Source organism: Bos mutus, chromosome 4 (genome assembly GCF_027580195.1).
Source record: "Bos mutus isolate GX-2022 chromosome 4, NWIPB_WYAK_1.1, whole genome shotgun sequence".
NCBI classification, from domain to species: domain Eukaryota; kingdom Metazoa; phylum Chordata; class Mammalia; order Artiodactyla; family Bovidae; genus Bos; species Bos mutus.
This window is the reverse complement of record NC_091620.1, coordinates 67,984,246-67,999,652: the sequence shown is the minus strand read 5'-3', so window position 1 is coordinate 67,999,652 and position 15,407 is coordinate 67,984,246. Positions and strand designations below refer to the sequence as shown.

General features: G+C 42.9%; 1 protein-coding gene and 1 long non-coding RNA gene across 2 annotated transcripts in view; one reads left to right on the top strand and one right to left on the bottom strand.

The window, feature by feature from the left end:
- WNT2 (Wnt family member 2) overlaps positions 1-15,407 on the top strand; it is a 44,042-nt gene that overhangs the window by 21,640 nt on the left and 6,995 nt on the right. The window contains exon 4 of the mRNA XM_005899142.3: positions 3,500-3,764. Within this exon, the coding sequence (XP_005899204.1) occupies positions 3,500-3,764 (265 nt within the window). The remainder of the gene's footprint in view (positions 1-3,499; positions 3,765-15,407) is intronic.
- Positions 3,769-13,859, bottom strand: LOC138987628 (uncharacterized). The gene is made up of 3 exons (XR_011464014.1): positions 13,583-13,859; positions 9,744-9,814; positions 3,769-9,568 (listed from the first exon to the last, which is right to left on the bottom strand). It is a non-coding gene; the product is annotated as an uncharacterized lncRNA (long non-coding RNA).

Sequence of the window (15,407 nt, the reverse complement as noted above, 5' to 3'; positions counted from 1 at the left end):
CCTTACCTCTTTTTTGCTCTAATAGGTCTATAACATTATCCATTTAATTCTTGATTTAGTCAAAATAGAGGGAAGCAGAATATGCACAATTCAAAATTTGAGAAAAACACAATTTACAGGACTATTTAAAATGCGTTTGTAGAAAGAGCATGGATCTGTGGGCAAAACATATCTGATTCACATTTTTCTAAAGTCTGCCTCTGTCTCACAGGGATGACTCTGGGGATTTGACTTTCCGTGCTGAGCCCTGGTTTCCATAACTGTAGAATGGGAATAATAATCTACTTTGCCTAATCATGGTAATTACATAAGACAATGTGTGGAGCCTGGCACATAGTGCCATGCTTATTACTATAATGTTGTTATACCATTTGAACATTGGAATTCTTCTAAACTAGGAAGCATTGTTGTGAGCTTCTTACTCTTACATCAGCTACTTTCTAAATGAGGCCACCTAGGCTTAGATCCCCTGCCCTCTGCCTCTCTGATGGAGTGGGTCCTCTTCAAGGTTAAAGATTTGAATGTCAAGTCTGCAAACTCAGTATACAGAAGAGGCAGAGGTAGCCCCCAAGTGTGACTGAGCACTGCTTGGACTGCCTGTTGGGGATGGGACCTGGAGATGCCAGCAAACCCAGTACCAGAGAAGGCGGCTCGCTCTCCCCCGGGTTAATTGTCAGAGTCTGTGATTAAACTCCAATCAAGAACTGATCATGGTTCCAGTGGGAATACTTTCACTTATAAGTAACAGACCCCAGGGAACCTAAAAGATGAGGAAAACTCAGTATTTTGGATCATGAGAAGTCTGGAAGGAGGGCAGGGCCATGGTGGGTTCACTCAAGCAGTTCAGCAACACCCTCTGGAAGCTAGTTCTTCCTGTCTTTCCAGGCTGCTGTCTACAGCCTGTTGCTTGTCCTGCATTGGCTGCTTCATGTCCCAAGGAGGCAGCTGCAAAAAACTGCATCCAGAGACAGAGAAAAAGACATTTATCTCTTTTAAAGAGTGGAGGAACCTTTCCTACAAGCCTCCCAACAGATTATCTGTAACATCATATTGGCCCAAACTGTATCACTACATACTCTATGCAAAAAAAAAAAAAAAAAAAAATCAGTGGCACAACAGTGCAATTAGTATTAAAGATTTCGGTTGTTGTGGGTCAGAAAGAGTCCAGGCCAGTTCTGAAGCACGTGGCTACCCACACCTGAACAGAAGTTAGAAGGAAGACAGAAGTGGGTGCAGCCACTCAACAGTGAACCACGGTGATCATCAACAGGGTGTCCCACTCCTGCATGTGCTTATAAGAACTCATAAAGTGTATTTTAAATTAATATGCAAACCCTTCAGTTAATCATATACAAATACCAAGTTCTAACTTTGTAACCTGGAAACTTAGTATTAATATTATAAAGGAGAGTAATATATCCCATTATTTTCAAAGACAAGTATTACTTGTGAGTAAATAAGTCAGCTTTTAAAGGAATAAGCTTTGACGAATAAGCGTTCATAGTCAGTTCCCAAACGCTTGGCATGGAGTGAGCTCTGTGTGACTCCATCAAGATCTTTGGACAGAAAGCTCCTGGACAGGTGACCCAAGTGGGGCAGAGGGGGTGGAGTCAAGATGGCCCTCCTAACGGTGTTTCTCTGGCAGAGGCCTGCTGTCCGGGTCACCTAATAAGTCTCATACCAAACACCTGCCATATAAAGATAGGGGGCAGAGGTGGGGGGCACAAGGGAAGTGTAGTTCCAGAAAAGGAGTCCATTCTGAAACATCCTTTAAAAATGCCCAGAGCCCCGTGACCCAGAGGACCAAACTCAGGACATTTCTCCTTCCTTCTATGTCCTTCCCTCCAAAGCTGGCTTATGCTGAACAGGGCAGACTTCAAATGTAACAGGACCCAGTCATCATGTGGGACAAAGCGGGGAAGGTGTGGTGCTACGGCCTGAGCCAAGAAGGGGGTGCATAACCGTGAAGCCCTCATGCTGTCTCGGCTCCTGCTAGATTGCTTTTGTGGGACTGATCTTCTAGAATGATGAACATTCTGTATGCTTGGTTCTACCATAGCGTTGGATGGAAACTGAGTCTGTGCAAGAGGCAAAACCTGGGTAGAGTTACCTGGGGTGAGGCCCTGGGGAGGGACAGGCAGCCTGGAACACTGGTTTCTGTGAGGTGGGGTGTAGGGTGAGCTGGGGTGCTGTGGGGAGCTCTACCCATTTTGTGCTGGAGCCAACCCCCATATCCCCACCAACCCCAACGAAGAACCTCAGAGAGTGGGCAGAGTTCCAACCATCAGCTCCAAGTTCCTAGAAACAGGGCTATCAATGTGTTACCCTAAGAATTTTGTTCCTAGCACTGTCTCAGATAATGTCACCAAGGGGTTTCACTCCCCTGCTGCCTCTGCCTCCCATCCGCACCACCCCTTGGCTTAGACATGCAAATGGAGAGGGCGGAGGCCCTCAGAAGGCAGGTTTCTCATCCTCTGCCCTGAGCCTGAGCTGAGGCCAAAGGCTCAGACTTGGTGAGGTCTCCAGGGTTGGTCTCTCCCATAGCCTCTCTCACTCAGAAATGAGTGTCACAGTGCTCTGGGGAGCTGATGAGGGAGACCCTACTCATCCCACTTGCCTCTATCTCCTCTCTCCAAAAGAACACAGCAAGCTCAGCTCTCACTGAGTTATTCAGAATAACTCAGCCAGAGCTGAGTGATAATCCCCCAAATTTAATGTCAACTTCAGGGTCACCGACTGACTTTCCAATGTACCCTGACTCTGTCCTTACCAGCTGTGTAAACTTGGACAAGTGCTTTTACAACTCTGTAAGTCTTGCTCCTCAATCATCTGCAAATGAATCCTGTAACACAGGCTTGTGAAGATCAAGGTCATCGAGACAGGGTGCAGAAGCATCAGCACAATGCCTGGACCATGGGAAACACGTCATAAATAGGAATAATCAGTATTATCGGCTTATTGAAAGAAAACGGGCTTAGCAATTATTCATTTGAGTAAGAGGATACATTTTCAACATAGTAAAACTTATTTAGAAAATACTCTAATTCATTCCCTCATTCTTCAAATTGGCTCCACATCCCAGTAAATTCAAATTAGTGAGGCTTTTTTTTATGCCCATAGGGAAGCAGGTTCACAGTCAGGTGCTGGCCCTCGCCACCTGCTACAGTCAGGGTAGTGTGCCCAGAGTGACTAGCAAATGACTGGAACATCTCCCAGTCCTGAGTCCCAGGATCCTGGGTCTTCAGTTACTTCTCTTTTCCTTCCCCCACCCCTGCCTTTAAAAAAAAAAAATTATTTTATTGCAGCATAGTTAATTTACAATGTGTTAATTTCTACTGCACAGCAAAGTGATGCAGTTATACATATATATGCTTTCTTTTTCATATTTTCTACCATAATGGTTTATGGTCACTTCCTGATTGCTTGGAGGTAAGAAAAGTGGCAGCGTGTGTGTACATTTGAATCTGCCTCCACTGAACTCACCTGTCCTTTCCCACAGGCTGTAAAGAGGTTCTTGAAACAGGAGTGCAAGTGTCATGGCGTGAGCGGTTCCTGTACCCTGAGGACCTGCTGGCTGGCCATGGCTGACTTCAGGAAAACGGGCAATTATCTCTGGAGGAAGTACAATGGGGCCATCCAGGTTGTCATGAACCAGGATGGCACTGGTTTCACTGTGGCTAACAAGAGGTTTAAAAAGCCAACGAAAAATGACCTCGTGTATTTTGAGAATTCTCCAGACTACTGTATCAGGGACCGAGATGCAGGTAAGTTCAAAACACTTTATTCAAAGTACCTAATTCTTCCGAGAATCAGCACTCCTCAATTTAAGTGCAGTACTGTATTTTCCACCTGCCAGTCCTCTAAGTGCAGCCTACTGTCTTCAGGTTCAAAGCTCAGGTTCTTCAGCATTCATATTTTAAGTGCACAGAAAGCTTTCCTAAGCAACTGGAGAAATTCACTGATAATGTGCAGATTCTGGAGAAATGGAACCCAACAAGAATGTACGTGTCAAAAAGTCAAAATGTGCAGATTAGCAAAAGTCCTCAGCCTGGGCAGAACTCTAACTGGTGGGTTCATGTCCACTACGTATAGAAGCCCAGCATCTTCCCTGTGATTTGACGCTCAGGGGAGGACAGCTTTGCAGTATATCTGCCCCTTTAAGTCCCACCTTTGTGATTATGGAAGAGGGTCCCACGGCTTTAGAGTTAGCCTGTTCTGAAATCCTCCATACTTCACACTCCCTTGCTCTTTCCAAAATGCTCTGAAGTTGCCAACTACTTGAAAGCAGGAATTCATCCCCACTGGCTCAGCTGTCGGAGAGCAGTGGATGAGGGCTGCCTAAGAGGCACTTGGTTTATTAAAGCCACACCCTTCCCTTGCTGACGGCACCTTCCCTGTCCTGAACTCACTCAGAGGGCAGATCCGTCAGCCTCAGTACAGCAGTTGCCACCTGTGGGCTTTACACATGTGCTTTTCTCCACCTCTTGCCCCTCCTGGTCAGCCGTGAACTCCGGGCTTAGCACAAAATCCATGCAAAGACTTTGATACAGAGTAAGAATGAGCACTATGTCTCAGTGGAGAGGAGGTGATGGGGAGCCCACAGCCAACTTATCTCAAGCCAACTTCTCAGGCTTAGTAGAAAGCAAGGGAATTCATTACCAGGAAAAACATCCTCAAATTCAAATTCTGAATTTGTTTTTCATTCCAAAGTAATTGCAAAGGAAACAGTAAAACAGAGCAGACGTCAGCAGCTCCTATCACAGGTCTGAGCAGGATTATCAGGGGATGTCACAAAAAGTCCAGAGCCTCTTCTTTGTCCCCGAGTGGTTGAATTGCCTTCATGGTTTGATGAGCTGGTTCTTTGCAGCCCTGGAGCACGTTTGGACATGCAGCCCCTGGATTAATAACTGCTGAGCGAAAGGGCCAGATGCTGTGCCCTGCTGCATTCCTCACGTGCTTTGCGACCTCTAACAAGTCATCCTACCTGTCAAGCCAAAGTTTCCACCCAATCCCCAAGAAACTTGTGTTTTGGTACAGGAGGGTCCCAGAGGTGTGGGTTCTTTTGTGCTGTTAACTAGCTGCTTAACTTCAGACTGCTCAGACAAGCATGGGGCTGATGACATCAGGATCACTTTAGGAACAATGTACTGACTCCTGTGTACCAGGTACTGCTCTAAGACCATTGCACACATGGTCTTATTTAATCCTTAGAACCACCCTATGACATCAGTGCACTGGAACTGATTATTGAAGAAAAAAGACAAAAATGATTAAGAATAGGGTGGCTCCTAGTTGATCAACATCAACCAGGAACCAAATTCACCTCTTATATTTTTGAGATCAGTTAAGCACCCTGGATATCACTGTCCCTATTGTACAGATGAGAAAGTGAGTAACCAGCTCAAGATCTGGCTGGTCTTGGAGGGGATCAATGTCCAGTTGTCTGACCCCATGGCCTGTGCTCCTAGCCCAGACATTACAGCTTGCCCCTGTCTTTCTCCCAGGGCATGTATGTGAAAAGACGGGTGAAGCATGAACCTCACGTCAAACATAAGAGGACCTGCTTCCCCTGGACATCTTTTCTGGTTTTTTGAATTGAAGCAGTTTGCACAGTGAAGCAGTTATGCATGATGACCATTTAACTGCTACAGATAGATAGAAAGACCTTACTTTCTCTTCACAATGGGGAGATTCTGAATTGAATCCCTGCTGCCTCTTCAGGATACTAAGTTATTTTTGCATACTTTGCTTTTTATACTCCCATATATTAGAACATGATTCTGTTTCTTGACCCTAAAATAGCAAACACATTTGCAGTACCCACCACATATTAGGGCTTGATCCATATTCTCTCATTGAGTAAGGTGGGATGTTATTATCCCACTTCATGGGAGGGGAAACTGAGGCTCAGACAGATTATGGATTTTTCCCAAGGACGCTAATGGGTAAGAGGCAGAGCAGGGACTTGAATCCAAGTCCTTCCATCCTTGTAACTATTTCACTCTGCCTCCAAATGCACCAGCCACAAGGTCTACTGCTGCGGGTCCAGACTTTCTGAGGGAGGTTATATAATTTATTCACTCTCTTAATTTATTTCCCTTCTATTTTAGGCTTATTTTAGCTTCTCTGACTTAAAAAGATTTGAATTTGGTTCTGGGTTGGTCTTGATTTACCAGGAGCCACCTTGTTATTTGTTTAAGTAGCCAGTTCCATTGTTTTAGATCAGATTTCCACTAAGATTCCTAGATTATTCATAAATTGAACTATACTTAAGGCCTTTTCATTTTAGCTAAGCCTAGAAAAATGCCAAAGTCATCTATGAAAACTTGCAATATTTCTTTTTAGTTCTGTTGACCGTCAGATGACTGTTTTAGTGAAAATATGATTTAGGGTGTTTGATATTATGTGGAGAAATTTTGGATTGCTGACAGTATTTTTTCATTGTTCATATCTGGACAAATAACACTTACAAATAACACATATATGAGATGCAGATTTTCTCTGAGACAGCCTCCTTTAACCCAAACAGCTGCTGAGGGCCTTGCCCTGGTCTGTATAGAGATGAGACTTTCTCCAGGCTACTTTCTTCTAGAGACTTCTGTGGTATGTACTCTGAAAAGTCGGTCAAAGTGTGTAGTTCTGAATCTTCCTGGAGTGGCTCCCAACTTTTGATTGTGCAGGCAGTGAGATATGACAGAGTCTGAGAACTGTGAGAAGGGGAGATTCCTGAATCTAACTCAGTGGCATTCCTTCTCTGGGCTCCCCGCCTTCATCTGGGTCAGTGCTAACATTCTCTGCTGTACATTTTAAGAAGCACTCACAGTTAACGAGTCAGGACACCACTGAGAGAGTCTCTCCACATGATTGCACGACATCAGACCTGCTTTATGGTAAATGGAACATGTTCGAAATGAGTTGATGTTGTTCAGTTGCTAAGTCGTGTCTGACTCTGAGACACCATGGACTGCACAAACCAGCTTCCCTGTCCTTAGAAATGGGTTACCATCAGAGTTATCCAGGCTCCAAAGTAAGTCAGAAGTTTTCAGTAAAATTTAAATCAAATACATTTGTGTGTGTGTGTGTGTGTGTATATATATATATATGCATTTGTGTGTGTGTATGTGTGTGTGTGTGTGTATATATATATATATATATTCACTCTTAAAATTGACACTAACTTTTCCCTTGATTTCATCACAAACTACCCACTCTGCTGTACTGTGGTCATTTTATCTTGCCTTTTTAAAAAAAAATATCATGTACATTTAATATTCAACTGATTGGACAACTTCCCTTCGTCAGCACTTAGAAAAGCAATGGTGGTGAGAAGACTGAATATTGTCAAGTCATAGGTATTTGGAATTGGCAGACTTTACTCTTGCTAGTTAGCGGCTTCTTCCTGTTCAAATCCACTCATAATCTGACTGATGTGAGCTGGCTTGTTTTGTCATTTCAATTTGTGAAGTGGATAAAGTCTGTAGGTCTAGTCCACTATTTTCCAAAGTGAGGGCTTCTTCAGAGACCTGTTGGATCAGAATCTCGGGGTTTTTTTCATGAGATTCTGTATGCTTTTCACACTCAAGCACATCAAAGTCTGAAAAATCCATAAGGTTTCCCTGGTAGCTAAGATGGCAAAGAATCTGCCTGCAATGAGGGAGACCCATGTTTGATAAATGAGTCGGAAAGATCCCTTGGAGAAGGGTATGGTTACCCGCTCTAGTATTCTGGCCTGGATTCCATGGACAGAGAAGCCTGGCTGGCTACAGTCCATAAAGTTGCAAAGAATTAGACACAACCGAGCAACTAACACTGTCACTTCACTTTTCAGGGAATCCACAATTCCCTGATTTTCTATAAGTATCAGGTACAAAGAAATCTTACTGAGAGATTTTTTGTTGTTGTTAAATATCTGATCTCTTACAAAGGAAAAGAAGTTTTTCTATTTGAAAAGCTCTAAAAAAATGTCACTCAAAAACATCCCTGCCCTGACTTACACAGTATAAGAGGATGTTCTTTCACATTAAGGCAGTTTTTGGGACCCTCTTTTACTGGGAAGAGCACTCTGAAATGATTTCATCCATCAAAGCTTCCCTTGGAATCAGCTTGACGGAGATCATCAAGACAGCCCTTTAGTGAAGGCCTGAAACAATGATATCAGGACTAGTGGATTTTGGTGAGAATTACAGAAGGGTGAGTCAAGACCCTAGGGTATTCTGTCTGAAGACAGACCCAAACCTCAGGTTGGAAAGGTTATGGGAACTTTGGGTGAACTCCTACTGAGAGTCAGGCCTTGGACTGCAAGCCTTGTGTGCATTTTCTCTAAATCTTCACAGCAGTTACCTCTATTTATAGAGAAGGAAACTGAGCCTCTGAAAAGTTAACTTGTCCAAGATTTTGTGGCCTGTAAGTGGTAAACAAAACAAAATAAATAAAATCAAAACAAAATTCTATACTTTTCTTACCTTACTTCCTGAAACTTGAGAGTAGCGACGGGGGGCTGTGTAATAAAAAGGCAGCATGAGGACATAGAGCATAACAGAATGAGGTGCCCGCAGAGCAGGGAGCTGGGAGGTGGGGAAACTTCAACCGCATTCAGCTTAGACTGCCTAGAAGCCCCATTCAACTACAAGCCCTTTCAGATTTGGAGGGTGTTAATGTCTTCAATTGCTCCTAAGAAATGATAAGCTCGAAAACCTGTAAAGGAGGATTTTCTTATGGCAACAATAATGACAAAAGACATTTTTTACCCCCCAGTCTTCCACTGAAGAAGCTGAGTGCTCCGATGCTCAACTATAAATACTTCCTAGAGATTCGGAGAGCAGGTACAGCTGTGTGATGCTGTGCATGTGACATTTTGCAGACTGAACTGGAGGCCAGATCTAGGAACTGGGCTTTCGGGGATGGGTGGTTGTGTGGTTATCTCCTCTGGTTATTGCCCCTGGCATCTGTAAATCAAAGAAGCCCTTAAGTTAGAGATAGGTGCATCTCTGGCTAAAGAATGCCGCTGTCTCTCCAGAGAAGGCCTGCACCTAATCACAGACCACTTGCACTGCTTATTCTGTAAAAACCCTGACCTGGGCCAGAGGTCACCACGAGGTCTCCTCTCCCACTGTAGAAAACAAGCAATCCTCCTGTCAAGTTCAGAAAGCAAGTGGAGTTCACCAGTTGTTTAACTTGTTACTGAAAGCCTGAGACAGGTTTGCCTTGCTGTCTAGAAGTAGAACCTTCCTATAAAGACTTTCATAAGCCGAAACGGCCAAAAGCGAAGAAGTGATTGCCTTAGAACACATCTTGCTAACAGATGCACAGAGCCCATGGAGATAAAGCATGGACACTCCCAAACTCAGTTCCGCGTGATGGCGCCTTGATACGGAGATGCTGAGTGCAGGTTCCAGGGAAGGAGCTGAGCAGGGCCACTCTTGCTGCTCCAGGTGGGTGCTGCCTCTGTACCCGCTTGCTCCAAAAACAAAGGCTTGGTGCTACTTTCACTGTTCGCCTTTTTCGGTAAAGCAAAAATTCTCTTGGGATTTCTTCTGGTTAGCAAAAATCGGTACTGATGTAGGACTTTCTGCAAAGTGAAATGCATAAAGTGAACTTCCTCAGAAATCAGAGAACAGCTTTACCTGCCTGACAGCTGCAGGCTGTGAACGATGTGAGTTCTTGGGTATCATGGTTCTTCCCACATAAATCATATTAGCAAACAGCTCAATACCTATGGGAACACAACCCCATCCAAGGCTTACCCAGTCTGGTGTTCTAGACCTACACCGTGGTGTGACTAGCTTGCAGAACCTCTGAACTCTGTGGTTATGACCTGATAAAAAAAACAACAACAACAAGAGAACGCCATGTCAGCCAATAGCAGTGGGTGGACCTTATTTTGATCCAAAATGTACAATTCCCACCAGGATATCTGAGGTTCCTCATCTCTTCATGGAACAAATATTTATTAAGCCCCTTCTATATGCCAGAAACTACGATAAGCCACAGGAATGCAAAAATGAGGTAGTCAGAATTGGTCTTTGCCCTCATGGCTTCATAGGCCTCTCCGTCCTTGTGGATGACCCAGGTGGGTGGCGGGCAGGGGACACAGGCTAGGTGCTAGGAAACCCTACCTGGGCCAAAATGTGATTTTCTTAGGTTTCAGTTCTCACTCCACTGCTCTATTATGAGGTTTTACCTTACATTTGTCACTTTGAAAATTAATAAGTTTTTTATCCCTTTCTATGTTAAGCTTTATTGTAGAAATTTCATGATATCTAAAAAAGTGCTAAGACAGCTAGAATAGGCGAGAATGATACGAAAATATATTGGTGAGGTTTTTAAGTCACCATTTTCACAGTAATTGTTGATTGATTATCTTATATAATGTATATCAATATTATTTGCTGGACCCTCAAATTCCTGGTGGCATATAATGCAGATAGCCTATCCCTCCTTCTTATAACACTATTTCCTTGACCTCTGTAACACCACAGTCTCCTGATTTTCCTCCTGACCTGAAATTGGTCTTTCTCAATTTCAGTTGTTAGTGTCTCCTTGTCTACTTCTAAACCTTGAAGATCTTCAGGGCCCGATCTAGTCTCTTCTCACTGGTTCCTCTGCATTTTCTCTCTGGGTGCGCTCCTCCACTGATACGGTTCTAACTGCTATCTCAGGCCTCATCTGTGTCCTCTCCTCTCTCTTCGTTCTGTATTCAACCCCCTGCTTAACAGCTCCAGCATGCTCATGTTTTTATCAACCTACTTCTGTTAGAAATTGAGCTCTAGATTTGTCCCATTCCCCAAACATGTTTTCCCCAGGTTTCCCCTTCTCAGAAAATGGCATGACTGTCCATGCCATCGGTCAAGCCATAAACCCACACATCCTTTGTCACACTGCTTTCTCACTTCCACATCTGGTCCATCACCATGTCCTCTTAAAATGTTCAGAGGATCTATCACAGAAAGCCTTCTTTTTTCATTCCTAGAATGTGCCAGAAGTTTTTATTTGTTTAAATATTTGTTCACTACCTGTCTGTCCCACTGGATTCTGACTCCATGATGGCAGGAACTATTAATATATCTGTCTATTCACCACTGAATCCCTGGCACCTAGTACATAAACATGTGTTGAACTAAACTGAATGGCAAGTTATAAACAACATAAAATATGTTCATCATATTAGCTGGATACTTATGTTGGTGCAGTGTCTAGCTTAAAGATAATTCGTTTTTTTTCAGCATGTCTTCATTCATCACTGATTATTTTATAACACACAGCCTATGAAAATTCCCATTTAAGCATAAGTGTTAAATGGAATTTTTCCTCATATTCAAGTGCATTAGTGGGGCATTTACAGAGCCTAAGATGCTTCTGGCTACCCATTTCCTTGGATGAGATAAAAGGTCTTAAATAAAGGCAGCAGCAGACTCTGTATGTTACTTTTAGCTGCCACCAAATACTCAGTTCTTTTACTCTTTGGGGGGCCTTTTTCATTTACTGTTATCAGTGGGATTACAGGCTAGTTCATCAGATTTCATTATTAACATACCAAAATACCTTTTACAGCCAATGCTATTTTATAGTATAGACATGACCTGTAAATCTGCATTTCCTTTTAGAATACAAGCTTGCTAGAATTACGTTTTAGGATACACTAAAAAGTACCCTGATTTGACACTGACAATTAGATTGAATTTGTGAAGTTTTTTTAAAAAGATTTTTTTTATTTCAAAAAAAAGAAAATATAATTTTCTTATTTCTAAGTCTTTGACATAACTACTAACAACAAAGAATTTATCAAGTAGATATTCTTTACTTTTTTGGAAATAGAAAAAAAATGTTTCTAATTACTGTATTAATGTGTGATTATTTCTAATTACTATATTAATGTGTTACAAATAAAAGAATGTTAAAGTGCTTTAAAATAATGTATCTGCATACTTCTTTTAAGCTTTCCCCATGAAACTTATTTTGTGCTGCTGTGGTAAATCTCTTCTTAAAATTTGCAAATTTCATATGCCTATGAATTTGCAAATTTCATATAATAAAGAGCCCTGCATTATAGATTAGGAGATGGATGCTGCCTATGATTATTTCTACTGATTACTAATTGGGTAGTATTGGACAAATTCACTTCTCTGGATCTCTTAAGATATGTATCTCACTTAGAAATTCCTAAGGTTCCTATGACTCAATCTACGAATGAATAGTTTATTAATTAATCTTACTCTAAGTTTGCAATAGCAGAACCTGAATCTGATGCCACAGACTCTCCTGTCATTTTTAATTTCTATGTATATGTTTAATTTACATAGATTACATTAATGTAATTTAAATTACATTACATATGTTTAATTTCTTTGTATATGTTCTCTTTATATATCAAGTGAGATATTTCAAATAAAAACCAGGCTCTCAGCTCCTCTGTCCTCACCACAGTGCCCCTGGGTGAGCCCTTCCTGGAGAAGTATGCCCCTGTTTGGCAAGGGAAGGTTGATATTAATTTGTAAGAAATTGATTTTAGTACTTAATAAATCAGGAAGTATGTGTTTACCATCTGAGTAATATGAGACCTACTGCAGTCCTTAGGGAACAAGATGTATGAGAAATCACCAAACATTTCAAAACAGTGTATGAGCCCTACAGCCTGATGTGCTAACATTACAGGACTTGGGAAGATGGTCCAGGTGGGCTTGGAGCGGACAGAGAGTGCTTGATGTAAGGTGCTGAAGTAGGCCCTGAGTCTTGAGGGGTGGGAAGACTTTCAGTCTAAAGGAGTGAGGGGAAAGTCCCGCGCGGCAGGTGAGGGTAACTCTCTAATAGTCTACATGGCTGTGACATCAGAAAGTCACTTCAGTAGGACAGTGAGGAGTCAGCTTGATGAGGGTGTGGGTGGAGGGTGTTGGGAAATAAACTTGGCTTAGGCTAGTTAGCGCCAGATAAAACCTTGAAGAGTCTGACTCAACAACTTTAATTCTAGGATAGGATTCGCTAATTTAATGGGACGCTCTTTCCTGTGCCAGTCAAACCTTTCCTAGTGATTATGAGAATGCTGAATAAAATGCCTTGAGATAAGTGGAGAGACATTGTCCCGGCTGTAGCTTTACGATCCTTGATGCAAGGAAGGGGGAAGCCTTCCAAGCAGATGAATGTGCGGCCTCTAACATGTGCTCTTTAACATTCTTTTCTTCCCTCGATAAATCTGTGTTGTGAATGACAACATGTAAGTCAGCCAGAGGAGAAACAGCCTATTGGATGACGGGCTTAAGCGAATCTTGCTTTATGCCCTAATGGTCAACATATGGGCTTCTGTCAGCCTGGAGGGCAGGAATTTCCAGAGATACAGACCCATCCAGAGAGAGATAGAGAAAGCGCCCTTCCTCCAGGTCCCTGAGGTGTGGGTCTGGGAACTATTAGCACAAGCCCCCCATCCTCCTCTGCTGTCAGGAAGATGCATGTCAGTGGAGACAGAAGTGTTTCTGCGCTGGGAACCCTGACTCCATTATTAATTTTATAGCTCTGGGGATGGCATGCTTGATTCTGTAATGTTCCTTCAGCCTTGCTCCACCGAAGGTGTGTTATGTGGTCCCAAACTTACACAATTTAGAAGCTCCAATTCTTTATCCTTTTCCCTCATGGGTTTGTGAGCTCTTGTGTGGGTCAGGATGAGGACAACACCTGTGGGAGGAGAGAGGTGGATCTGGCTGGAACCTGCACCCTCCCATGGTTGTAGACAGCCTGGATCTCCCGGGCACTGACTCCAGGCAGATGGTCTGACTACGGCGTAGTGTGAAGACGATGGGTCTGCTGGGCCTGCGTTCTGCACCACTCTGGGCACTGAGATCTGTACCCAGCAGGCCATACATCTGGGCATATTTCACAAACCTAAAGCAAAGGGAAGTCAGGGAAAAGAGTTTCCAACTTGGCACTTCTGTTCAGTGAACTGAGTAAATCAAAGTGTAGTAAGAAATAACACTATAAAGCAATGTAAATAATATTTTAAATAAGCATATCAAATCTGAAGCATCTAAATATATGTTTATCCTTTTAGCATATCAGTTTGGGAGGCTGATATTAGGGCCATTACTCAAAAACATTTTTAAAATTTCTCCTTTGAAGGATTTTTAGAGCCAGCCACACAGGCTGTTGTAGACTTTGTATGATGCAAATATGTGACCAATTTGGCATTTGGAAATGGCACAGAGAATCTCAGAATGAAGTCTGAGAAGAGTTAGGTCAGTGATCAAGTGATGCCATTTCATTTTAGTGAGATGCAAGTTGATGCTGTCTCGTGCTCAGCCACTTCAGTCCTGTCTGACTCTTGGAGTGCAGCCCACCAGACTCCTTTGTCTGTGGGACTCTCCAGGCAAGAATACTGGAGTGGGTTGTCATGCCCTCCTCCAGGGGATCTTCTGGACCCAGAGATCGAACCCGTGTCTCCTGCGTCTCCTGTATTGCAGGTGGATTCTTTACCGTTGACCCACTGGGGAAGCCCAGTTGATGATACAGGCTTTTCTAAACCAGAGAATTCAGCGTAGAGACGCTCCTCCCAGAGTCTCAGTCACATCAGTGACATACATTAGAACCCCCTTGAGGGCACACATGTTTTAGAGATGTATACCCTGCTATTACAAAGTAATCAGTCCGTCTATTTCCTCAAAAAGGTGACAGGAATTCAACAGGAATATTATAAAGGAAGAATGCAGCATAAGCTATAAGTACCATGCTAACCAGCCTTCTTTACTTTCTTACATAACTATATGTCTTAATTGTCAATGACATATCATGTGCTGGAGAAAAAGTTCCCCTCCAAAAGAGCTATATGTCAGGACCTTTGCAAGTTCATCAGTTGATAAAATAATGAAGGGAGAGAGCAGGAAATAGGTAGAAGCACTGATCACATACTGTTACACATGAGCCAGCTTTCTGGGGCCTATTTCCTATTTTCTGGTGGGACATGAGGCCCAATCACAAGGTCCAGACCTCCATCTCTGGGCTCGGATACGCCTTCTCCAAATTCTGACCCCGCCACCTGCTTGCCGTGTGATCACTTAACCTCCCTGACCTTCTCTTTCCTCATTTCCAAAACAGTGATGATAATAGTACCTACTTTGTAAGTACTTATGAGTATTAAATGAGATAATGCAGGCAAAGGCTTATCACAGGGCCTGGCCTGTAAAAGTTAAATATTGGCCCCAGTTATGAACAAAAAGAAGAGAAAGAGGATAAGAAAAAATGTAGAGGGGGAAAAAAAGAAAGAAGAAAAGGGGTAAAAGAGAGGAGAAAAGAAAGGATGGATGAACTTCAGCTCTATCTGGCTTTGAAAATGTAAAAACCGGCCCTTTTGGGCTTAAATCTGGTAGCGTAGCTGGTTTTATTTGTGGCCCAGGCAGGGGTCATCAGATCATGTAATGAGTGACTCA